Source organism: Leguminivora glycinivorella, chromosome Z (genome assembly GCF_023078275.1).
Source record: "Leguminivora glycinivorella isolate SPB_JAAS2020 chromosome Z, LegGlyc_1.1, whole genome shotgun sequence".
Taxonomy (NCBI): Eukaryota; Metazoa; Arthropoda; class Insecta; order Lepidoptera; family Tortricidae; genus Leguminivora; species Leguminivora glycinivorella.
This window is the reverse complement of record NC_062998.1, coordinates 14,998,586-15,025,576: the sequence shown is the minus strand read 5'-3', so window position 1 is coordinate 15,025,576 and position 26,991 is coordinate 14,998,586. Positions and strand designations below refer to the sequence as shown.

The window sequence follows — 26,991 nt, the reverse complement described above, 5'->3', positions numbered from 1 at the left end:
TAGTGAATAAAAATGTTTCACGGAAATAATATTTTTCAGATAGAACATACTCGTAGTTGCTAGAAAGAAAGAAAGTTAAATGGAGGAGTTTTACAAAAGTCATTTAGTTTTATCCACATAATAATTGAATAATAAGTACAGGCACACCACGTTTTGAACAATATTCAAAGATAAATAAATAAATAAAGGAAAACGGTACCCAAGTTAAATACATATTGCAAAAGAGAGTACCTATAGATTTAAATACTGTACAATTCTATAGCCCTGAGTTAAACACAGCGTCTTTCATCACAATTTCAATAAAAATATATGTTAAAAGAGAAATCAAGTTTAGGTATTAGAAATTGTATAACTCTCTAGGTAAAAGCTGTTTCTATAACATCCGTTACGCCTACGTGCAATCGATCGTAGCAAACCGTGCTCGTGTGTACAATATTTGTATGCTTTGGGCATGAATGGCATGATTGTAATGCAAATCTTTTAATCAATTAAAATAACACAATTCTCTGTATATGTGTATTTAGCTATGAAGTTTTACAACATACGCAACTATTTTGAGAGAATGCTATTTTCCGGACGCTATCTTTTATACATAGCTTTAGGTACTAATAGCATATAAGTACATACCTATAAAATATCAAGGGTTTGTCGTGTGTGATTTTTCTTGTGAATTCTGACTCAGTAGGTACTTCCGGTTACATCGTCCCGCGCATGACACATCCATCAAAATGTCCGAGAGCCGACATGCACGCACAGGATGCTATGCACATCGCGACAAACGTTCCCAGCACGTCCACCATAACAACGCAATCCCAATCCACGGGCACACAAGGTCACTCATGAAAAATACACAGGTACAACGGTGAGCCACCTTCCGTAGTCACGTCGACCCACTTTCCACGAACTCCGCCAGTCCGAATGCGACAAAGTGCATCAGCGAGTGCAATTCGTGTTGTCTGAAAGTCACCAATAAGCCCAATGAAGCCGAGATCCCGCTGGCGAGCGCCAGCACCAACCTAAATAGACTCTGATCATCTAAATTGACTTCAATTAAATAACAACCGAAATTGCTGAAATGCGCCATTACTCCCTCGACGTTAATCTAAGTGCCAATAGTCAGGGCAAATGTTTTATTAATAATCCCCAGTAATAACCGTTAATGAATAATTAAGCGGTGGCTGCGGCGCGTACGGCGCAGTGCGCCCGCGCCGCGGCCGCCGCGCGCCGCTGCTGACCGTCTCGGCCGAGCGTCTTGTCTCACCTCGGAGACTACTTTCTTACCGTAACATCTTTTCTTCCTTCCTTTATTTAAGTAAAAAGAACGTAAATGTAAATATTAGTCAATGTTATTATTGCTCTAATCTTGATTCGAGACTTTTATGATTCATAATGCAGCTTGCGGCACCGGAAAATTTTATATAAAAAATAACATTCACTAATCTCAATGTTAAGAGTTTAAAATAAAAATGGCAAAATCAACTTTTTTGTAGATTGTTGGTAATTATTATTGTAGATACTTATTTAAACGCTGTTCCCACGGCTATAAATCATGTAAGAGACATATGAGTTGCGCTGATACGGATTTACAATGAAGTGCTATGGACTTTTACAATAATGATGTGGGTGTTCGCGCCCCACAATACCATCGAGACAAACAAATATATCGGGTGAGGTTGTGGGAATCCCGCATGGTGCGCGGCGGCCGCGGCGAGCGGCGGCAGCGCCGAGCCCGCAGCCGGCGCTCGAGGGGGACCTGCAGGGGGAGTGGCGCCGCCGGCGCGCTATTGGCTCCCGCGCGGCTCCGGCCCGCGGTCCTAACCGACCGGCGCCTGCAACGCAAACCCTCCCTCGCCGCCTGACATTACGAACGAATATGCCGCACCCGCGTGCACGCGGCGCGTCTCCGTCGCCCTACTCATTGGCTCAACAGCCGTGCGGAGAGACATATTATGATAATATAAATTGACCAACCGTAGAGCAAATTCGGTTAGTTCGTTAAAGTTGATTAAAGTCACTTAACCGGGACGGACGCGACGAAACGAACGGCGCGCGCGTTCGTCGATCCCGAGGGCCCGGCTAAATGAAGTCAAATTGTTTAATATAGCAGTCGATAAATCGGTCGACGCTAGGTGTCGGGTGTCGGAGACACGGAGGCTAGAGGTGCGGCAGGTAGCTCGCCGCGACGGAGCCCAGCGAGGTGGGAACGGAGGTAGCGGGCCCGCACCCGCCGCCAGCCGACGGCTACATGTACGTGTGCGGGGACAGCGCGCGCTACGAGTGCGCCTTCGAGCCCGGGGGAGGCATGGAACAGCCCAGCTTCGAGGAGCACATGTTCGGGGAGTTCGGCAAGGAGCGGCACGTGCAGGTGGTGGTGGACGCGGGCGGCGAGCTGCAGTACCGCCACGAGCTGCCGGTGTTCGGCGAGCCCAAGCGCAAGGACGAGCCGCTGCTGCTGCAGGGCGCGGGCGCCGAGCACGCGCTGCCGCTGCCGCACCCGCCTGCGCCCGCGCCGCCGCCCCCGCCCGCGCCTTCCACCGCCACCAAGAAGAGCGATAAGAAGAAAAACGACAATAATGGCATCAAGAAAAAGAAAACCAGGTGAGCCTCTTCATTTACTGAAACTACTATATTCTATTTCTTTTAATAACTGTCCATTGCTTTTTATTTAAGATTTTTATACATATATGCTCTGCGCGGCGATTTGTTATATTTTTTGTGCTTTTGCGAGTATTGCGACTATAAAGTAATAAACTATACCTAATTTTACGTTAGGTACGTCATATTTATTATATTATGTCTATAAATTTACATAACTATAGCGTATTTTGTACAAAACGAGTGCGTGTGTGAATGTGCATGTTACGACTGTCAAAATAATCACTAGAGTTAATATAAGGTATAGCGGGGCAAATCTCGACTGGGGGTCAAATGTAACTGGTCCATTTTTTCCATGTTTTACAATATTTGCATTATTAAATAGAGTGTCCATCGGTTAAATATGGTAGGCATGTTCAGTGGATACATGTAGAACTCAACATCGTAGTGTAATAATACTAATAATGGAGAAAATGGATCAGTTACAATTGCCCTCCAGTCGAGATTTAGCCCGCTGTACCTTACTAAGAAAGTGTAAATCTCAATACTAAATATGAGGGTAAAAAAAGGAAAGGCGTGTGAAGTCTACAAGCGTCTTCGTAGCATGCTACGGTTGCTACGCGCTACGAAGACGGTAACATAATGGGCTCGTGTCAAAACAAGAGTTTACGAAAAATACAACAGTGATTCAATGCTAGAGCTCCACGGCTAGAGCAAGAGGTGAACTAAATTTTGATTTGATATATAGAATACAGGTCGTTGTAAAATCGTTATTTTGTAATAGCTTAGAAAAAATATGACTTATCATTAATAAAGATACATACTTAAGCGTATCTAAACGAAATGATAATTATCAACCAAATCTTGTCACTAGAAAAAGGCGGCAAATTTGAAAATTCGCGGGCTAGCAACACTAGTTTTGAAAAACGGTGGAAGTTCGCGTGTCATTTGTATCTTATCTGTGGAAATCTCCGACCTACCAAAAAGAGAAATAACTAGCATATATCAGTCCCTTTTTAATACATTATCTAATTCGTAAGGAAGGAGCGAGCCCCTTGAAAAAAAAATATCTGTTGCTGTTCGACGTGCACTGCTGGTTTTTGTTCGTTTCATAGGGATACCATACTTTAGTTTGATGTACATTGCTACTGCCAAAATTTGGTTGACAGGCTATAGATATGGGAAAGAAGATCTTACCGACGGAATAGACAATACATGTCGACAGGACAGTCGACTGAGCTGGAGCTGAGCGTAGCGAAGACAGAAAAGGATATGAGATGTAGCAACCACTATACTCCTATAATGGATTTCTACACCATTCAATAAAACAAAGAAAATGTTTAGTGCATTTAGTTCAATGTACTTACTTAATATTTTATGAGGTAATCAAAGATTTAAGAAATTCATAAAAAATGCTAGAAATAGGTACGTTTACTGCGAAACTGCACAATACTTTTTTCATCACACCCGCACTTTAAATGTGCTATTGCACGCAGGCGAAGCGTGAGTTATAGAAAAATCGTTCTCCCAAGGGAATAATGAAATTTCTTGTATCGTACTTAACTTTTTTACATCTATTTACATATTTTTTACATTGCGAGTGTGATGAAAAACATTGTGTGTAACTCGGGGAGTATGAATATTACAAGCTCGAGTGTTTAAATCGCTCCGGCAAGCCGTCGCGATTTAACTTGACTCTCGTTAGTAATATTCAACTTCCTCCCCTTGTTGCACAATGTACTATAGGTAGTATTATAGTATACTTGCAGCTGCTATAGGTTATAGGCGTTCATTTATTTTGACTTTGACTTCGTACTAAATTCTGAATTAGCAGTCTACATTGTAACAAAATACGACTGGCTTTAGTACTATTAGTATTACACTGTCGACCACAAACACTTCCGATATATTACGATTGACTTATCTTCTGTCGATGTTTTACACAATCGAGTCCTAATTTCTGAATAATAAGGAGTAATCATCGTCATAGTTTCAATGTGTGGAACGTTCAGATATTTCCGAGCACGTAGCACGCTTCAATATATGTGATGACAAATAGAGCACGTCAGAGTTGCGGGGCGGCGAAGTGCTGGCACGCGCGGTCACAGGTGGCGCATGCGACCCCTGTTTAAATGTTCTACTCATCGCGACGCACCCCAACACTATTATTTGCATAGCTAATTCAATGATTTTTAAATTATGACAACATATGGTGGAGGGATTCCTTAGGTATACGTTTTAACTCGATAAAAATATAAACGAATTGATAATTTGTACAAGTACCTACGAGTACCTATGTACTTAGGATTATTTTACTTAGCTTGAGAGTTTTCCGACATCTATTAATTAGATACTATCATTTTACCTATAGTTTCAAAAGATTCAGGGTTTAATGTTAACAGACCTTATTATTGCTTGTTACATTAAAATACAGTAAAAATCTATTGACTAAATAAGCCTTCCTAATCTTCTTATAGCGGGCTAAATAATGGAACAGTCTTAATGGCAAGCCTGTTAAGTGAATCCGGTATCATAATAAGGTACGGAAACCACTATCTGCACTATATCCGTTAATATTCACTGAAATAAGAAGGGGTGCCAATTTGAGTAAGAATATCAATAACACAATCAGCAAGATTCCAAGACTGAGATAAGAATTTATTTCAAATTTTAACGCGCACCAACAATACGTTCATGCAGGCGTTTTGTAAAACGCTCTTGTGAGACATTAACAAAGAGATCTTTGAACTCTGATAATGCGTAGTTGTTAAGGGGCTAAAGACCTTTTATACTGGTTCGGTCTAAGCGTGTGCTTGGCGTGTGAAGAGAACGACACCCCAGCAGCCAACACCGACTGAGCGATTAATTACCCGTATGTCGGCGGGAGGGCAATTGCTCTATCGCGCTAGCCATCTCGGCTGCTGTATCCCGGGAAGCTTAATAGGGTAATGCACGCAGTGGCCTAACCCCGGTTCAGGACATAAGGGTATGTTGATGTTTTATGTAGATATAAGTGACGGAATTGATTTAGATAACAGCGGAGAGACTTGACAGAGATGATCGAAGGGGTCTTTTGTTTTTGAGTGGTCTTCTTCTCATTCGTCGTTACGTAAACACTTGGTTTTATAAGAATTTCGGCGCTGTTCCTCATCCTCCCTGACAAAACGGCGATTAGGTACGACGGGTAATACGGGTGGTAAAATTTAATAGCATAGCTATACTCCTAATTTTATTGGCAGGCAATTAGAGTTCTCCGTGGGGTACATTTCGTTTCACGCTCAATCAATTTCCGCGCGTCGCGTGCGCGTGCGCCCGCAGCCATATTGCACGCGTCAGATGGTGGATGCGCTGATAACATCCATTATTTGTGAATATTTAATTGAGCTCATATTTATGCAGGTCGTTTAATTGGCCACGTTTCGTGCGTGTTGACCTGTTAGCTGGTTAAATGCTTTCGTGATACGTTTATACCCTGAACTGAACTATTTACTCTATCAACTTACTGCGGGCCTGTGACTCTACGAGTATGTGAATACTTGATTACATTCCATCAAGCTATGACGGATATCAAACAAACTATTAGCGTAAATGAGGGGTAAACCAAAGTACTTAATAGAAATTATCTGTTTGACTTGTAACTCGTCATAAGTTGCAGTTGCAGTTTTGTGGTGATGTATTTAAAAATAATTTATAATTTAAGGAGGTCGAAATAAAACTGTTTAATTTATAAGCACCTACTAAAGATTAGCCAATTATTATAATTGAATTATTGTATTCAGACGACGCAACGAAGCCTCGACGTTACGTTGTCACCTAAATCTAGATAATTTGTGATGTGATTTTTTCTCACTTTGATGTGTTTATTTGTTATGCTTTTATGTATTTTAGTTACTCAGTGCTTTGGTTTTTATTGTCATACTGTATAACGTATTTGAAATAAAAATAAATAAATAAATAAATTGTTCCCAGAACGACATTTACGGCATACCAGCTGGAGGAGCTAGAGCGGGCGTTCGAGCGAGCGCCCTACCCGGACGTGTTCGCGCGAGAGGAGCTTGCGCTGAAGCTCAGCTTGTCTGAATCAAGAGTACAGGTACATAGATTTGTTTGCTTTAACCAAATACAAGAATACTTAACGTTATTTATAGAGGGTCAATTCTAAAAATCTTTCTTACCTTTTAGGTATGGTTCCAAAATAGAAGAGCGAAGTGGCGAAAGCGCGAACCTCCACGGAAAACTGGGTACATAGGTTCAAGTTCACCGAGCTCCACCACCCTCGGCGGCGGGTTCTCCGGCATCGGCGGCAACCTGCCCGCCTTCCCGCAGAACGGCATGCCGGCGCCCGCCGACTCGTGGTCCTACCAGCACTCGTACGAGCTGCCCTCGCACCACCTGCTGTCGTCGGGCGGCGCCGGCTACCCCGGGTTCAACGCGCAGCCCGCCTACTCATACACCACGGTGCTGAACGGGCACGACGGGCAGATGTTCGCCCCGCGGCACTACGAGTACGGCGAGGGCAGCCCGCCGCCGCTGGGCGTGCGCGACTACCCCATGATGGCGGCGCACTCGCCGCAGCTGGAGCCGCACGAGGACAAGCTGGAGTACCGCGCGCACGAGCACGAGGACAAGTACCCGCCGTGCGCGCTGCACGAGGAGGCGCCGCGCTACCCCGCGCCCGACGACTTCCCCGACAAGCACGCCCCCTACGACCCGGAGCGCCACGCGGACCTCGCCCAGCCCGTCGTCGTCAAGGTGGAGCCCACCTCCCACCAGCCCTACACCGCACTTCCCCCTTTTTTGAATTGAAATACTCCTTTTCGAAAATATCCATGATTCAAGAATAATTTCGAAAAGGAGTATTATCTAATTAAGTCGAAAAGTACGAGATCATTATGGCGCAGTCGGTGGGATAGAACCTGACTGTGCTGATGCTGATAAAACATGTGTAATCAGCCTATTACCGGTCATGAAAAACGATTTTATTTAGATAAGTCCGATTAGTCGTGTTACGTTATCATGAAAGAGCATTTTATATCTTAACCTAGTAATAGTAGGCACTCGATAGGTAGGTAAGTTTAGATATAACATTAAATTATTATATGGCTGCGATTTACTATGAATCAAATATTTACTTACTCGTTTAAAGTTGATGACATTAATTAGTAAGTATAGTATTTTTTATATTGCTCTATGCTCGCTGTGAGCACACACGTGCAATTGAACATGGATTTCAAAATATCAGCTATAAAATTGAATATTTCGTTATGGATGTTGTTCATATTTAGTAATATTAAATATTCTCGTGCATTCCTTGTGCCTTATTGTTTTAGGTTAAACTTATAATAAGTTAGGAGACAAAATACTAGATTTCAAAAGCCTTCGGGTAATAAGTATATCCGGATATTATTACATTTTTTTCGTAAGTTAATTACTGTCTACTTGAAAAACACTGATAACATTACTCGTCATGGTTTCATTATTTATTGTCATGACTATAGTATTTTTCAAAGACAAAGGGTACCTATACTTACAGTCTGACCAAAAAGAGTGGAAATTTAAAAGTGCCAACATCGTAGTGTTATCCCTTTCAAATAAATATGTGTGAGAAAACGGGACGACACTACGACGTTGCCACTTTTGAATTGTTGCATTGATGTTTCAGACCAACATATTTTAAGAAAAATGATTAGAATCCTAATAAGTTAAATAAATCTTGGTGGCTTTAGAGTACCTCTTATCAAAATCATTTACTTGCACCTTTTAACTGCTTCTTGACATGGGCCACCCCGCCCATGTCCTTAGAGTTTAAAAAATACTATAGCTAAATGGGTAAAAGACACGAGTATTTTCTCACTGCTTCTGTTTTCAAAGTAAAACAGGTTTAAAGAGTAGGTAGGCAGAAAGAGTAAAAACAGAGTTTATGAGTAGTGGTCGATTGTGTGGTGGGTGCTACAAAATATGACATGTTCTTAACTGGCCCTCTAACCAAGCGTGCGCTATATGCCTCTCCGCATCGTTTCATGGTTTTCTCTCTCTATCGTGCCAATACAGAAAAGCGATAGAGAGAGAAACTACGAGACGTTACGGATCGTCAACGATTGCTCGCTTGGCTAGAGTGCCCGAGATTGTTACGAAATATTTGTATTATTAGGCTAGTATTTTCATTAAGTTGCCTTCTCCAGTCTACAGCTAATATAACCAAAGAACAGTAATGATTTAATTGTAGATAATTGTCATGATTATTTAATGTAAATATAAGTAAATTGCGTGAATATGATGTGCCAACCGTTTAAGATGTATTAATTAAATGCATATTTACAATTATGCAAAGATATTTTGCAAAGACTATATAAAGAATTATATTTGTAAGTTTATATGTTCAGATTAATACATTTATATTTAATTTAAGTGGCAGATTAAAAAAATCCTATAGCTAACAAATGCATTGAAAATAATACAACAGATCTCCTTGTTTGATGTAGTTAATTAATTGACGAATTGTTGACGGCGAAGAAAAGAAAATTATTAGTAGTAATAGCCATAATGTTAGTACTTTTATACAAAGTTTTTACTTTAAACGATGTAGTTAAGTAGGATAATAAATATAATTTAAGGCAAGAAATTGTAATCCTAGCTATACATTACTTATTATGTTTTTACCTTTTGCATGTCTATGTTTACATTCATACATATTTTAGCTTAAGATTTTGAAAGCAATATTGGATATAAATTTAATACACGACGTTCGAGAGATTGCAAATGTTGACGCCAGTTTGCCAATTTAAAGGATTGTTCAATAATATTAATGATGTGCTTAAACGAGTCTTTTATTTACATAAATATATCATTAATAACATACCTATGACGTTTCATATATTAAATAAATGAAACAGCATTATATTTATTAGGCATTGAAATATGTTTATATTTCAATTAGGCACTGGTCCCACCGCGAGCTAGTAAGCTATGAGCTATCGGCTATAAAAACGAACAAAAGATAATCCCTCCCGCGTAAATAAAAGAGACACGGCGATGTTTATAGTTTCTCGCCCAGGGGTGAGCTATCAATATCGCCGTGTCTCTTTTATTTGCACGGGAGTGATTATCTTTTGTTCGTTTTTATAGCCGAAGATTTTGAAAGCAATATTGGATATAAATTTAATGCACGACGTTCGAGAGATTGCAAATGTTGACGCCAGGTTGCCAATTTACAGGAATGTTCAATAATATTAATGATGTGCTTAAACGAGTCTTTTATTTACATAAATATATCTCCCTGACAAAATAATAACATTAATAACATACCTATGACGTTTCATATATTAAGGTGGTTCGCTTTCCATACAATAAACATCTCCCATTTATTCACCGCACACAACAACTAAACAAAAATATGCTCATACATCTACTATACATTATCCATCGTCGCGGTATTGAATGAAATACATTGTTTCATACAGAAATCATGGACAAATCCATGTGAATTTGTTATTAATTTTACGTAAATGTGCGTGCCAAATTTTGTGTACAGACACAGAGCCGTCATATTTCGCGCATTTTTAGTTGACATTGTCATCAGTGACACTTGGCTCTTGACAAGTAATTATTAAAGATATTGGTTTAGTTAACTCAATGACTCAGAAATAATGACGCATTTTGTCAATAAAGATACATATCATATATTTCGATACTGCTAGTGTAAATCGAAATGGCGTCTCGGTCAAATGCACCGACTATGAAGCAGGAGATCCTGAGTTCCATTCCGAAGTTTTTTTAAATTATTTGAACTTTTTGGGATTTATTAAGTTTTCTTTATATTTTTTTAATGGAATATTTGACTATTACTATATTGCTTTCCTATTTTTTATTTTCATACAAAAATACAATAAACTCCTTTATTATGCCTTTGTTGATAAAATAAAATATTACACGTCAGGTACATAGTAGGTCATAGTGTGGGCATAGTATATGTGCTAGTATATATGCAATGTGCTATACTCCTTGCATTTACTGAGCTGGTTGACCTATGTTATTGTTGTGTGAATGTTATTCTTCAACAACTAAATAGTTATTAGTTATGAAATAAAACTATGGAAACGGATTAAATCGCCTATAATGAATTTAAAATTCATCCCGACGTTTCGAACACTTTACAGCGTTCGTGGTCAACGGGTGACAGAGGAAAAATTACAAGAATATGTATGTATGTGGGTAGCTTTTGCACATTGTAATTTTTCCTCTGTCACCCGTTGACCACCAACGCTGTAAAGTGTTCGAAACGTCGGGATGAATTATAAATTCATTGTACGCGATTTAATCCCTTTTCATAGTTTTATTTCATGAGTACCTATCGCGATAACCGAAGACAATATTAACTAAATGGTTACAAATAATAATTATCATCAAATTATCATCAATATAACCTGGTCCAGGAGTACTAGCTTTTGCCCACGGCTTCGCTCGCGTTAGAAAGAGACAAAAAGTTGCCTATGTCACTCTCCATCCCTTCAACTATCTCCACTTAAAAAAACACGTCAATCCGTCGCTCCGTTTGGCCGTGCGTGAAAGACGGACAAACAAACAAACACACATTATCTTTGGTGAAACAACGAATTCTTCCACTTCAGATTATAGAGTAATTTGACATTATTATTTATATTTAAATAATTATGTATGTATAGCCTAATTTCGTCGGAAACAGCGTGTCTAGTAATGGCGTCGTTGGTGAACAGTCGTCTGTCACGCCGTGAAGCTGCGTTCGAGTCCCGGGTTGGTATCAACTTTTTGTATTTTTTTGGATATAAATTTTCTATTTTTTTATTGATCGAGCAAGAAGGGAGAGCCGAAGGTATCAATTTTATCTTAGAGAACATATTGATTTTTTTTATTGTCATTTTGATTTTCCATCTATTAAGTTAAGATATAAAACACAACTTGTAATACCCTCGCTCAATATAATATTTTCCCGAAATTACTCGTTAGATAAAAAAGACAGAAGTCCACTTGAGTTTTTAAAGCTTTACGTTACTCAGTTAACTATTGCATTTTCATTTACTAAAGCGATTTGAATACCCTTGCTCAATCGAAAATAAACAATTAGAAAAAATAATCACTTGAATCGTAGTTTTATAAAACCACGCATTTAGAAAACTAAAATTTATCTATACTTTTCCGAAATTTTTAAAATATCAGATTAGGATAATTATGTTAAAAATTTTGAGTTGGACGAACCCAAAAAATATTACGATTTAAGAGAATAGGTTTTTAATATTTTTTATGGAAAACGCTCAGTAACTACTGTACATAATATACATTTATGTATAATAATAAAACAAAAAAAAAGGGAAACTACTGGATTCGAACCCACTCCACTTCCATGCAAATCATGCGATGCCACGTATTTACCGCAATGCTATTTAAACAAGCTGTCACCGCGTGAAATTATCGGCTAGAAGGAATACAAAAACACTGTTTGCATGTGTGAGTGGTACTTAAAAATAGTGTAAAATAGTCAATTAAGGGGATTTACGTTAAAATAAAAAGTATAATGTTTGTTTTAATACATCAATTTTAATATTAAATGTTCGCGAAGCATACTTGAAAGTATATAAAAGCCTGTACGACTTCACAAAAAAATAAGACTGCTAATTTGCAGATGTAACGCCATCTAACACAGCCCGAGCTTCGCGTAACCTAGGCGAACCACCTTAAATAAATGAAACAGCATTATATTTATTAGGCATTGAAATATGTTTATATTTCAATTAGGCACTGGTCCCACCGCGAGCTAGTAAGCTATGAGCTATCGGCTATAAAAACGAACAAAAGATAATCCCTCCCGCGTAAATAAAAGAGACGGCGATGTTTATAGTTTCTCGCTCAGCGGTGAGCTATCAATATCGCCGTGTCTCTTTTATTTGCACGGGAGTGATTATCTTTTGTTCGTTTTTATAGCTGATAGCTCATAGCTTACTAGCTCGCGGTGGGGCCAGTGCCTTAGTAAAGCACCAAATATTGACGATCATATCGACTTTTATAAAACGACAACTAAATCAAACCTGAAACCAATAGCTGGCCAAATGTTAAAAGAATTTCATTCGGTTTATCGGCTAAGCGCATATGACTTAGCATCTAGTATTGTATGAATTTTACCATAAAGCTTGATCAGAAGGTGACAAATCAGTTTAGTATGAAGGAAATACTTGTAAATGAAGTCCGCAACATGGCGCGTAGTCATATATTTCCGGTCAGGCTATACCTATTATAGGCTACTTGACCCTTTTTTAAAGTTTGTCTTATATTATTACTTACTGTCCAATTATCTGTATAATATATTATTATATTTTATGTCAAAAAATATCACTATATTTTATTACGACTTTTAACCCCAAAAAATATTTTTAAAGAATACTTTTACGTAATCAGGCAAAAACATCAGCCATGTCATGTACATATAGATTTTCTGTGAATGAAGTCATTCAGTGCGAAAACAACACTTTCTGACGCTTTAAGTACGAGGCATAAAGGTAATTTTGTCAGTGATTGATTCGACATGAATTCTATGACGTGCCCAAAATTTAAAAAAAAAAATACTCACATTTTTGGATTCAAAATACGTAGTCATCGTACACATTTAATACCCAAAATCATTAAATATTGGTTTCCTATGTCAAATATTACAGAAGACAATCATTTATTGTGCCAAATTAGATATGAGTCTAGTAGCCTATTGTCTTGCCATACTTATAAACTAGCCTGATAAAAAGGCACATCTTTCAGTTCACTTCTTACCTACTAAGAAAGATTAAATAAAAGTACTAACGGGCAAAGGTCAGCTGGCGGAGGCGCTCTCAATCTTGACGCCATCTTGTCGAGCCCAGATACCGTCTCCGCTGAAGTGGTACTTCTTCTCGATCTCGTAGAGTGCGAGGCTGAGGATTTGGTCGTCGGTGAGCTCGCCGCACTGAAGGTTGTTGTAGAACCCGTCCAGCTTCACCGAGCCTTTGGGAGATGCGCCACTGCGCAAGGCGAGAAGCAATTCGACGTATTGTTGGATTTCCAATCTGAAAGTACGAGTATAATTATTTGTGATTCTCAGTTACAAAAGGGCTCTTACAAAATGAGAACTGAATGCCAGAAATCATTTTGAAATTTCAACAGAAATTCGGCCTTATTACAGACTAGCTTTTCCCGCGGCTTCGCTCGCGTTAGAAAGAGACAAAAAGTAGCCTATGTCACTCAGGTCACTTTCCATCCCTTCAACTATCTCCACTTAAAAAATCACATCAATTCGTCGCTCTGTTTTGCCGTGAAAGACGGACAAACAAATAGACACACACACTTTCCCATTTATAATATTAGTATGGATTAGTAGGGTCAAAGAGGATCGAGTATTATAGAGAGTTACTGTCAAAGTAAAACGTGTAATCACTGTGCAAAGACTGCCATCTCTCGACACAAGCTTAAAACTTTTGAACCTCAGTTTTGACAATTTGGCCCATATTGTTAGCTTGATATGTGTCAAAATGTCAAATATTAATATTAGAGCCATCTAGCCGAGCGTTCCCCAAAGGTGTAACGCCATCTAGGCCACCGTACCTTTTTCTCTATAGCTTTGAGGTACGTTTTTTTTCTTAGACTTTATCCGTCTATACGGAGTTACATATGTCTTTGGTAGGGTACTTATGCTTGGACCCTTCAGAAGTTACAACTTTACAGCAATCTTATGCTTTTTGATTTTATTAAATTAATAAATACAGATGTCGAAGTACCTATTTTATTTTAAATAATCATGTCTAAGCCACTGTAGTATGTTAGCCATTATGCATGTTTATACATATTGACATAAGGCATATATTCTTTGTTTTGAAAGCACAAATTGTTGTGCAGAAATGTCAACATCTGTTTCATTTGTAAGATATTGAGCAAGAATATTTGTAAAAGTTTTATTAAATTACATAATATATAAACGTTCGATCCAATATTTACTGAGATATACTTACACAGGATATAACAACAGCTGACAGTTATTAATTATGTATTTGTTTTGGAATCGCCGTTGCAGAAACTTAATATTTTCATCGACAATATTTAAAGCAGCATGCAGCCAGAACTTGTGTCTTCTTAATTGACTTAAAACAAACTTTAGCGTCTCTGTCGACCTTTGGGACATGCTATTGCTCCCAGTTAGGGATGACACTATAAGTACTGCGATGTCTCGGCCGCATACCTTGTTTCCAAAGCTGCTAATGTACCTGTAAGAATAGTACATTTTACAGTGAGGTCATTTATTATTCCATTCCTGAGCATATTGAAAGATTCAAGCATTAACCCAAATGTATCAATGAATTCATTCATAATTTCTCCATGCACTTTTGCAGTTGATAGTACATACTGCTTTTCACATAATGAGGAGGCACACTCAAAAGTTATGACAGATTGCGCTACCCTATTAGTCCATTGCACTTGCATTGCACAGATAAAGAATTTCATACGTGAGAGCGAGAAGATGATATGTTTTTTCTCTCTCTCACATATGAATGACAGTGACATGTCTAGACACTTGCACAGGCGCCGCCTGGCGGGATAAAATGTCAGTGTGCCTCCTTATTATTGTTTTCAAAATAATTACTGTTAGGCACTTACTCATTGAATACTTTGCTAGAGGAAACCAGATGGTTAAGGCTAAAACATTGTTTTTTAGCTGCTTGTATTTTGCTAAGTCGGCTCATCATTTTTCGTTTGTGTATCACCATCGATAGTACCTGCAATCACAAAAACGAGATCATAATTTATAATGGCAATTGATTTAAAGTAGAAGCATTTTCTTACTAATTTTAGTTTATGTGGCTTACTCTTGGGTTGGTGGATAATATATTGTATTCCTTTTGGTTTTGTAATTCGTCCAGTCTCTCGCGCACTGTTGCCGGGCGCATGCAGAACACTTTCAAACATCTTTGCTGTGCCTCTTGTCCTATTCTGAATTCCTGTAAATGTATCATTTATTAGAAATGGAAATAGAAAAAGACATGTCAAGCTTTTAGAATAATTTTACAGAGGAAATTTTATAAAACACTAGCTTTTGCCCGCGGCTTCGCTCGGGTTAGAAAGAGACAAAAAGTAGCCTATGGCACTCTCCATCCCTTCAAATATCTCCACTTAAAAATCAAGTCAATTCGTCGCTCCGTTTCGCCGTGAAAGACGGACAAACGAACAGATACACACTTTCCCATTTATAATATTAGTATGGATTACCCCTTTAATTTTTTCTTAAGCATATCTGGAGGTTTTTTCTGTAACTTTTATAAATTGTAACTATATTATAGGACATTCTTACACAGATTGACTGAGTCCCACAGTAAGCTCAAGAAGGCTTGTGTTGTGGGTACTCAGATAATGATATAATATACAAATACTTTTAAACATAGAAAACATCCATGACCCAGGAATAGGGCTGCCATCCGTCCGGGTTTCCCCGGATTTGTCCTAGTTTGGAGGCAGTCCGGGGGCCGTCCGGGCGGGGAGTCAAGAAGTGTCCGGGGAAAACCTGGACACTTTTCTTGTAAGGAAGCACCTCATTGAATTTAAGTATTTATCAGCGAATTTCAGTTGACTGATTAACTAATATCTGTTTACATAATAAAAAACCTGCCAAGTGCAACTCGGACTCGCCCACCGAGGGTTCCGCATTCGTACAAACTTTCGATGGGTAAAAAAAACTGTTCATATATTTGTAACTCTAATGATTTGACTAGAAGTATATGTACTAATGAGCATTATTGTGTATTGTACAGTGCCAAATCTCGGTGAATTCTCTAACTAATTAATAGAGCGACCTGTATTATATGATGGTTTTTCAGGGATAATAATTCTATATAATGATAACCGATTTTGACAGTTTTTACTTTATTTGAAAGATAATGTTTTAGGTAAAATCTCGTATATTTTTGAAATATGATATGGATGTATAATATGTATATACAAGGGTGGTAAACTTGAAAGTTAAAATTGAAAAGTTTTTTGTCAATCAAAAAAACAGTTTCTAAGACACATTTAATTTTTCCTGTAGGTAATATTTAGCATAAAGCCAATGTTTCGTAAAATTTTCACAATTTTTCGTTGGTAAACTTCGGAGATAAGGGAGGCGGGAGAAAGACGTGGGGGAAGAAAATGGGATTTTTTTAACATTTTCCTTCAAAAATGTTTTTTTCTTCAACAAAAAATTATAAGAAACAGTTTGATAATTATGTGAAATTCGAGCTCTTTCTAACGATAACCCCATTTGACCTAGTAACTTAGTAACTTAAAGACATTTAATTTTTTTGTAAGAAAAATTGTTTTGTTATTGTTATTGTTTACAAATGGGCATATTCGCGAAATGAGATTCAAAAACTTTTTTTTTGTAAAATAACTAGGTAAATTTAATGTTTTTCCTACTCAGATTCACGAGTCCTTTTGATCCTACTAGGTAAAAAAGCGTCTCAATTTTTTCCACTACGTTACCATTTTTCAAACACTTTGTACAGCGGTTACAAAATAATAGAAAATTTTGTGACCACTTTTTTGGCTCCTGTTTTTTGTCCTAGATCGAAAGGGCTTGTGATTCTGAGCAGGAAAAACATAAAATAACCTACTTTAATAAATTTTTTTGGTGTTTCTTCTCGCGAAAATGCCCAAATTACGTGGGAAATAAAAAAATAAATGGATGAAAATTAAAGGTTAAATTTTTTAAAAATATATTCTGACTCGTCCGGGGAAAAATTGCGATTTATGCCAAATGTCCGGGTTTTTTTATATCTTTGTCCGGGTTTGGCGAAATTCGAGATGGCAGCCCTACCCAGGAACAAATATCTGTGCTCATCACACAAATAAATGCCCTTACCGGGATTCGAACCCGGGACTGTGGTAGCAGACAGGGACATACTATCATTAAGAGTTTGAGATGTCATAAAGAGTCTAAGTAGCATGCTACTTTGAAACAGTAATGTCATTACAGTCAAGAAGAAGAAACATTTGAGATATGGGTGACAAAAATTATATGCAATATATTAGAATATTTATAATATAGGTACATACTTCTAGAATATCTCTTATTTCCAACAGAGCATTGTAATTATTCTTTAGAATTGCAGGCTCTATGCGGAGTGCTTCCCGGATATCAAGGCCAGCCAAAGATGTAACATTTTCTAAAATCAGTTTTGTGTTTATAGGGTCTGCTGATATGACAAAACCATTTCTTCTTATTGTTTGGAGGTCAAAATTGATTTCCTTCTCTGCTATGTGTAATGCTTCTTGTATATCGTTCATTGGCTTGTGTTTTAAGGGCAAATAGTTTCTGCAATATTTCTTGAACTCCTCTGGTGTTATAGACAGCTTCCAGGTGAGATAGCTTTCCAAGACACTCAATCTAACAGTCACTGAAAGTTAATAGTGTACAATACATATAAACTTGTATGACTACATCTAGTATATCATGAAAGAACATTTTTAACAAAAGAAAGTAGACAAGAATTTAGCTAGAGATTTGGTTCTATGATAACAAATGAACAAAACCTGAACAAACCAACTATTAACTTATTTTAATACGGCATGTACATTAATCACAAATAGTTACTTACAAATAGATGTAGTAGAATCATCAAATCCATGTGTTTTCTTCTGAGTAGATGGCCATTCTTGGAAACAATTTAGCAAAACTTCCTCTAATTGTGTATCATCCCTAATTAATCCCTCTTTTTTGTGATGTGCTATTGTCCGGGATCTGACTAGTGTGTGATATCTATAACATTAAAAATGTTTGAAATCAAAGTATATACCAGGTGCCCAGTAATTAATGGACAACCTTTTAACCACCAAGAGGGCACCTTATACTGGTCCAGAAAATCGACATTAAGGTTTAGTAAAAGTCACCTGGTTTTCGAGATTTTCACACTTTTTAAAATTTTAGGTAGTATTAAAATTTATATGCTTGATTGATTATTGGCAATAAATAATCAATCAAGCATATAAAGGAATTTACTGATTCAAAGTATAAAGCAAACAAATAAAAACAACAAAACTATTGTCATGTCAAAAAAAAATATACAGAAACGAATATATCTAAATATATACTTTTTTATGGTTAATTATTAGGACTCAACTTTATGAAAGATTTTGAAAGGATAAACAAATTGGAATACCTTATTAGATGTTTTGGTGCAATATATGCAAACCTACATTCCTTCAGTATTTCGCCATAGTTATCTAATGATATTGGATTCATACAGAACAAATGTGGATTCGCACAGGCGTCTAGGGGGTCTACTCCAAACTTTTTTAGTATTTGAAGAGAGCAGTGCAGTTGCTCTCGACTTAGTGCATCTAATGTAGGATTTTTCGTCCTTAGTTTGTTCATCATGTACTGGGACAATGATTCACCTGAAAAAGAAAACAGCTTGCCTTTAGATATTTATTTTATAAGTAATGTAAATGAAAACTGTGTTGGTAACTTTCTTAGGTTTTCCTAAAAAACAATATTCACAAGTGCACCTTACCGGTAGTGTATTGATAAAAGTCGTAAAAGGGAATCCCATGATAGTGTCTTATTAAATTATGACCGAGTAGAGATGCTAAAAGTATCGTCTTCATTTTTAGAGTTAATGGACATTGGATTTAAGACCCTACTAATTGTATTAGTCGGTCAGCATTAAATTGAGTTAACTGCATCGGCAATTGAATACACAGATTTTTTTTATCTAAAAACTAGTAACAGGTGGAAATTCACAAAGTAGTAATTGCAAATCCCATGCTAATAATGGTAAACACTAAACAGAAACTATCGGCACTATCGGCAGACCGGCACTCGGAACTCGGCCCTCGGCCACTAAGCTATCAAGTGTCAGTGTCAACTCGCAGTGCCAGTTGTACGTTTAGAATGTGCAATTTCGTTTCCTTTTAAAGATCTGATACATAGTATGACTCATTAATAACATTTTTGAGTACTTAATTAAAATACTTCACAAGTAAAATATTTTTGATAAACGTATAAATATTGCAGCAGTGATGAGTAATATACACGGTGGGAACGAGTATACCGACAGACTTTAAAAAAATCAATTAACGATGGTCTTCCTTGTGAACAAATCCTAAGTCTAAGGAGTGATAAAGAAAACTATAGGTACATTTCACGAACGGCTCCGACAAGATACGTGATAAGAGACGAGTGAACTTCAGTATGACACTTGATTTTTTACGAGTTCAAGCGTTTAGACAACAAACGTCGACTTTCGCCGCCATATTAGTGTGATCCATAGACTTAGAGACAATACGACGAAATTAAAAGTACGTTTGGAGTATGTAGAATGTTCCTGACAGCAGACAAGAACCTACGTAATTTGGTCGAGATGGTACATAAGAAAAAATGAGACTATGTAAGTTCAATAAGAGGACCTCATCTAGCATCGAATTATAATAGATAGACGGCGGGATTATAATGTTTTGTTGATATTTTTTACCTATGACTTAATTTTGGTATTACTATTTTCATAGCTGGGCATTAACTCGTTAATCCGTTAATCGTTAATTAACGAAGTTAACATTTCGATTAACGGATTAACTTTTAAGTTAACTTTAAAAAATGTTAACGGATTCGTTAACTTCCGTTAAATTTCATAGAGTCCGTTAATCGTTAATCCAGCACCCCAAGCGGCTCGCTGCGCCGCGAAAACCACGTTCCTACTGTTACTGTAAAAACCCGTAGTACGACAAAACCTAGGTTTTATCGGTAAAAGCAGATCCGTCGGATATAAACAGTCTAAAGACCAATTGGCGACTTTGGATCACTTATTCGAGATCTTCTAAATCTTATTAGGCGTGCTAGATCGATCACTAACCTGGGAATGGAGTGCAATCATCAGGCATGACAGACAAATCGCGCAACCGACGCATCGAGTTAGAGTCCGGCGCGGGCCTTAGTAATTACTAGGGCTCTGGATACACGTGATTCACGCCGAACCGTAGCTACGTGATCTTAACACCGGCGGTACTAAGATCACGAATTTCACGAACACGGCAAGGTACGTACCTCGTACGCACGTACGTACGTACTTGCCTTAGCGCCCGGATTCACGTGACACGCCGCGGGCCGTGACACGCCGCCGCCCGAACTAAGTTCGTGTGCAGAGTACTTATCGTACGTTTTGTAGATTTAACTCGCCCGGGAGAAAACCAAATCATGACTATTATTGAATTATCACTTAATACCTATACTTAATACTGGACGAAATTTTTTTTACATATGAATTAAACTTATATTTATGTTTTGCTTCGATTTTTATACAATACATATAACTAGCGGCCCTCCCCGGCTACGCACGGGGATTATGATAAAAATTGTTATAATAAGTTATCCGTAAAAGATAGACATATGCCATCGCGGACTTTTTTGTAGACCTATTAGAGAGACACAATTTTCCAATACATTATTTTGATATAGCTCAAACGGTTTCGGCAGCGTTTTCGATTAAAGCTCTCAGCCAGCGGGATTTTGTCCAACTCGATTAGAAAATATCGTCATATTTCAACCAATTCAAACAAAACTTTAACAAATTATATACCTGAACTTTCCTCAAGAATTACTCTATTCATAAGTGAAAACCATATGAAAACCCGTTCAGTTTTTGAGTTTATCACGAACACACAGACAGACGCGGCTCCCCGGGAGTTTATTTTATAAGAGAAGATTAAGTGATTTACGGCGTTATTCTGTTTCCGATTTTATTGAAATTAAAACTAGCAAACTGTCCGATGCCTTACACTATCTATATACCTGTATGGTAAATGTCAACCTGTGTTACGTTACGTCTTAATATTGTTTATTTTTTGACATGTGCCGTCAGAATCCTCAAATACTTGACACTAACTTAAAACTGTATGTGGTGACAGTTTAGTATAGTATGGAGTAACTATTGTCCCAGAGCTGTAAGAAGTGTAAGAACCTCTTTTTCACACATGACAGCGTCCACAAAACGTAAAATCCTGTAATAATGGTTAAAAAAATCAAGTACTTAAAATAGTATTTTATACAATCGCGATATAATACAAAGCTTTTCAGTCGAGTACCATGTTTAGGCCACGAAGCTTTGCTGAGTGGCCTAACAGTACGGTACGAGAGTGAAAAACTTAATTATATCACTATTGTATACAATACTTTTTCTACGAGTCATCATCTTCATCATCAATGGACGGAAATATCATCATTCATGCAAGTTTAAATTAATGTTAATAGCGTCGTTCACCGTTGTATCAACATCGAATTACCTAGTAACCAATTATTTGTAACAACCGTCTCTGATTGGCCGATAACGCCACAAATAAAAAAAATGTATTTCAGATGCAGAAAAATTTGCCAGGTATCGCAAATTAGTATATAAGTTGTATGATGTTCTATTTTTGAAATTATTACAGTTAACTTAAAGTCAACTATAATGAGATTAAGTACATATATTATTATAGTTGAGTCGGAACTGCCATAGAGTATCCAACACTGAAAAGTTAGCACTTATAGTTTAGTCTGTGGTGTCCTAATTGACAGATTACAATCGACGAGTAGAAAAATAATATTTCCCTTACTTTAAACATAATCTAAAACAGGTTACATTTTTGCGGATCTTCGTTAGTAAGTATTTTACGATATTAATTTATAACGCAAGATTTACTTATTAAACCATTTATCATTAATTTTTATTTTTAAACTAGTGCTGTGGCAGAGTGTAATTTCGATTCAAATGACATTTCAGTAAGTTGATAGAAATCGTATATTTGTTTAAGCGCCTCCTTGTCCATAGGGCCTAATCGATTCAACCAATTCGAAATTAATCGTTAGATTTGGCAAACGATACGCCTTAGCCACATCGCAACATATGTACTTCAAAACAAATGTGTCAAAAATGTGAACTTACGGATCCGGGACAATAGTTCTGATGAAATTCAGCAACACGACGCTTAGCCATATATTTCTGGTCAAGCATTATTATGTTATTCTTAAGGTTTTCACATTTATTCTTTCATTTATTATGTATGAAAATGAAAACCTACCAAGTGGCTTTAATTAATTAATATTTAAGCTTGCTCTTATGTAAGCATATAACGTAATCTTATTTAAGATAACATTTACATTTGTAAACAAGACAAACAGGAGTGTAGGTGAACAAAAGAGCAAGTTTATGATGACTATTATACTCCAGGCAAAAAATATGCACACATGTGCGCGGGGCCACGGCTAAGACAAAAAAAATGACAGCTGCAGTTCTTATCAGTTTCGGTACATTAAATAATACTTTTAGATAGTATATTCCTTTATAGCACTGTATTGTTTGACGAACGAGCTCAGCTATCTTACTGTGGTGGTATTTTGCAAATAATAAGCGCAGTTCCACCACGTGGTAATAAAGACAGTAAAATTTACGAGCAGCCTTTTGTACGTGAAGCTGAGTGAAGTGAGCGATGTGTTATTTTTACATTTTAGGATTTTTTATTTAATCTGGATGAGGCAGTTTAGAATTTTAGTTTATTTCAATTAGTCACTTGTAAGATCCCAGTTGATCAACACTTGAAGGCCTTGACATTTTACTTTAGCGGTGAATTTAAAAGTTATTGTCTTGTCGTTTTGTTAATTTTTTGTATTGTTACTGTTAATGTTTGAAACTCTTAACAACGAAGAAAAGTTTGATGTGGAGATATGCCACCAGAGTCGGAGATTCAACTTTATGTAGTCTCTGCAAGGATCGGACAAACAATGAGTTTCCGTGTCGTCATGGTACTACAGGATCTATCGCGAGGCAGTTGACGTCAGTTCATTTGAAATCTGCTGTTACTGTTACGACATCAAACGAGTAAGTCAATTTTTTAAATAGGTGTAATCCATAATAAGTAAATGAAAGCAGCAAAGGTCTAAGTTTAAATACCATGAAAAAAATATTTTAAAGTTATTGCATGTAAATAGTATAACGAAGCTCACTTTATTAAGCAGTGCCTATTTATTATTTTTGAAACAATATATCAGTCATAAAACAGTGTTTACATCTTAATAAAATGATAATCCTGCGCCTTGAACCCTCTTAAAGTAGACTTTTTTTACTACCATCAATCTTATTACTATATAACGTAATTACACTAATTACCTAATTAAATAGTGGCTATAACAGTTAAGTAAGTTCGCGTAAAATGTATAACATAATTATTAACTAGGTATGTGTTAAAATTACGTTTCCGTGGATGTCATCCTATCGTCACATTCTTAATTTTTATACTAAATTGACAAATGTCTTACTCCTTGCATCAATAATTGAATGGTACCGTGAATACTTATCTTCCTATTAAATCTTATTAATCAGAGGGTAACTAGAGAGTTTTTGTCAACGAACATTGCAGACACATAATAAGCAGATTCAAGGGTATCACGGTGCACGGTTAAGCCCATATTACCACGTTAACGCATGGTATTTTTCAACCACAACCACTCAACAGATAAGCTTAACAAAGGATAAGGTATAGTCATGGTATAGTGCCATTTTAATAAACATAAAAGTAATATTTTAGTGAAAGTATAAGCATTTTTTGAATTTGTACTCGAAGCGTCGGTTGTAGCGTAGAGACAATGCTAACAGTGGTTATTTAATAATAAGTCGAATTTAGAATTATAACTGTTGAAAACCTTTGGATAGAGTAAAAAACTCAAATGACTGGAAGGAAACTTTATCTGAAACGGTTACCAAATCTAGCAGTTACCCTTACAAAAGGTTACCTACCCATATCGTTGGTATTTTTATAACCACTTCTAAATTAAGCCTATCGGAAACCCCGGATCGTTTATTTGGTTATATTTATTTATTACTTACATATTAATATTTGAAAAACCGCAGTATTGAATATAAATTTTAATTCAAAAGTAATTAAGATATAACCTCACGATACCTACATTTTTATTCATAACTTATAGAGACTGCATCCGATCTTATCTTCTCTCATGAAACGCCGCTGGCGGACCGAACGGGCGTGTCACGTGAATTCGTACGTACGTACGGACGGATCTACGAACGTACGTACCCTAATTTCACGTGATTTATTTTCACGTGACGAACGAACCAGAAATCCGTTGCCGTGTATCACGGCAACGTGCGTACGGCTACGTGTTCACGATACACGGTCACGACCGGGAGCCCTAGTAATTACTCTACAAAGTTATCGTGGCCCACAGCATCGAGTTGTCATCTCAAATCTCAATCTGAAGAACCGACGCACCACGATCGCGACCGCATGAATGACCCAATAATTACCAATCCGAAGTAAAACCTAGGATTTAGCCAACCAGCGGCGGTAAAAGCTGAAGAGATCGTAATTATTACATTTCGGTTTTTTACCGATTGGCGACACAGGTTTTAATGGTTTTTGGTGGATACTTAGTAAATAGAAATACATAATACCTACAGTGTAGTCCCATTTTTATGAAGTGTTAACGGATTATCGATTAACTTTAACTTCCGTTAAATCTACCGAAATGTATCGTTTTAACGATTAACGAAGTTAACTTTTTAAGTAACGGATTAACGATTATCGAAGTTAACTATTTGATTAACGGTGCCCAGCTATGACTATTTTATCAAAATAAGAAATTTAAATTCTTTTTACCAAAGGTTGGATTTGGTATTTTTTATTATTAATTAATGGGATTATTGTAATTTATAAATAACTAAAAACTATGTACTTTTTTTTTCAATTAGAGTCAGTCCAAGATAAGTTGGCAAAGATTTTAACAGACCCGCATGTGTAAACGTAATAGTTTCATAGAAGTTTGATACCTATTTGAAATATCATTTGCACCGGCGGGGCTGTCAAAATCACTGCCAGCTTATAGCTTGATACGACTATCAAAATTTGAGTTCAAAATCGACACATTAGTCGTAACGCAAGATAACTAGACTACGTATGAGTTAGGAAAAAAATACGGTTAAATACCACATACTTTTTATTATAATAAATTTTCGAAATGCGAGCCTTCATTTGCAACACAAAGAGCTAATCGTAATCTGATTTGATGATGTAATAAGAAATTACTATTTCTTATTTCATCCGAAGCTGTCATGATCCGTGCCAATAATTCTTCTCTTGTATTTACCGGCCTTGCGTACACCTTGTCCTTCAACGTTCCCCAAAAAAAAAAGTCTAAAGGGGTGAGGTCGGGTGATCTGGCCGGCCAGGCTACCGATTCACTTCCACGTCCTATCCAGCGGCGAGGATATGCTTGATCCAACCAATTTCGCACTTCACGGCCAAAGTGGGGTGGAGCGCCGTCATGCTGAAACCACATAGTGCGTCTGGTTTGCAAATCGATGTCTTCTAGCAAAATATTCAATTCATTCCTCAAAAAATTTAAATAATTTGCGGAATTTAGGCGTGGTGGAATCTCAATTGGGCCGATCAGAACATTATCAATGATCCCAGCCCACAAATTAATGGAAAATTTGTGCTGGTAAGAATGTACCCACTTTGCCTTTGGATTTTCTTCAAGCCACATATGCATATTATGCGAATTGAATATTCCTTCCCTGGTAAAGAGGGCTTCATCTGTCCATAGTATTTTTCTTGTAAAATCCGGATCTTCCAAAAGCTTTTGGTGTATTATTTGACAGTAAGCCACCCTGGCTAGCCCATCACCAGGTATTAGTCCTTGAACTTTTCTGTAGTGATATGGACGAAGGCCATACCTTTTCCATACAAGTAAGACAACTCTGTAGTTCACATTCACAATTCTCGCTACTGCTCTAGAAGACAACGTGGGATCTTCGACAATTAAATTCATGATCCGGTTTTCTGTACGCAAGTCTAAATTAATTGCTCTTTCTGCATGCCCCGCTTTTAAGCCCTTTTCACGAATTTGTCTATGAATACTTGCAAAAGTAGTATGGTGCGGAGTGCGACGATTAGGAAATCGTCTCCTATATTCGGCAACTGATCTGCGTCCATTTCCGTTACAGAATCCATATACAAAATGAATATCCGCTATTAGGTTATTACAATAATGTTGCGGCATAATAACTTATTATTTTGACTTTGGTGACAATCGGTTATGATTTTATTGTCATAATATGTCAAGAACGTTTCCTAACTGATTAAAGGCCAGTAAACGTACACAACCAGAAAAGTCTGCATATCGTTGAAAACAGGTGGTAAAACATAAGACCAAACTAATAGTGATAATATTATTCTAACTTTTAAGGATATCTTGAGCACAGCTACGTTCATACAGAGCAATCGTTACGTTCGAGTGCTAAGTTATGGCAGCCATAAGTACATAACTTAACACATAATCCTCAATAATTAAAACTCTTTGCTGTTGAAATTCAACTATTAACAAAAAGT

The 26,991-nt window shown here is 37.2% G+C and overlaps 2 protein-coding genes across 3 annotated transcripts in view; one reads left to right on the top strand and one right to left on the bottom strand.

Annotated features, from left to right (window-relative positions):
• The window catches only part of LOC125240713 (transcription termination factor 5, mitochondrial-like), a 33,186-nt gene extending 13,742 nt beyond the window's left edge, over positions 1-19,444 (bottom strand). The window contains exons 1-9 of one of the 2 annotated variants that reach the window (XM_048148740.1): positions 19,128-19,444; positions 18,774-19,011; positions 18,213-18,373; positions 17,671-18,011; positions 15,450-15,581; positions 15,241-15,359; positions 14,598-14,849; positions 13,418-13,658; positions 12,124-12,301 (exon numbers count right to left, since the gene is read on the bottom strand). In XM_048148740.1, the coding sequence (XP_048004697.1) occupies positions 13,427-13,658; positions 14,598-14,849; positions 15,241-15,359; positions 15,450-15,581; positions 17,671-18,011; positions 18,213-18,373; positions 18,774-19,011; positions 19,128-19,221 (1,569 nt within the window). In that variant the 5' untranslated portion in view covers positions 19,222-19,444 and the 3' untranslated portion in view covers positions 12,124-12,301; positions 13,418-13,426. Of the gene's footprint in view, positions 1-12,123; positions 12,302-13,417; positions 13,659-14,597; positions 14,850-15,240; positions 15,360-15,449; positions 15,582-17,670; positions 18,012-18,212; positions 18,374-18,773; positions 19,012-19,127 lie in introns of those variants that run through there. The other variant, XM_048148739.1, reaches the window with a different exon arrangement.
• Positions 2,022-9,552, top strand: LOC125240715 (retinal homeobox protein Rx-like). Its single transcript, XM_048148742.1, has 3 exons — positions 2,022-2,598; positions 6,565-6,688; positions 6,778-9,552. Exons 1-3 carry the CDS (start codon positions 2,246-2,248, stop codon positions 7,399-7,401), a joined length of 1,101 nt encoding a protein of 366 aa, XP_048004699.1. The 5' UTR covers positions 2,022-2,245; the 3' UTR covers positions 7,402-9,552.
• Positions 19,445-26,991: the final 7,547 nt, after the last annotated feature.

Excerpts from the sequence above, each read along its gene's own strand:
- LOC125240715 (XM_048148742.1), top strand. The coding sequence starts at position 2,246 with ATGTACGTGTGCGGGGACAGCGCGCGCTACGAGTGCGCCTTCGAGCCC. Across the intron at positions 2,599-6,564 it reads ATCAAGAAAAAGAAAACCAG|AACGACATTTACGGCATACC; the intron begins GTGAGCCTCTTC and ends AATTGTTCCCAG. Across the intron at positions 6,689-6,777 it reads TGTCTGAATCAAGAGTACAG|GTATGGTTCCAAAATAGAAG; the intron begins GTACATAGATTT and ends CTTACCTTTTAG.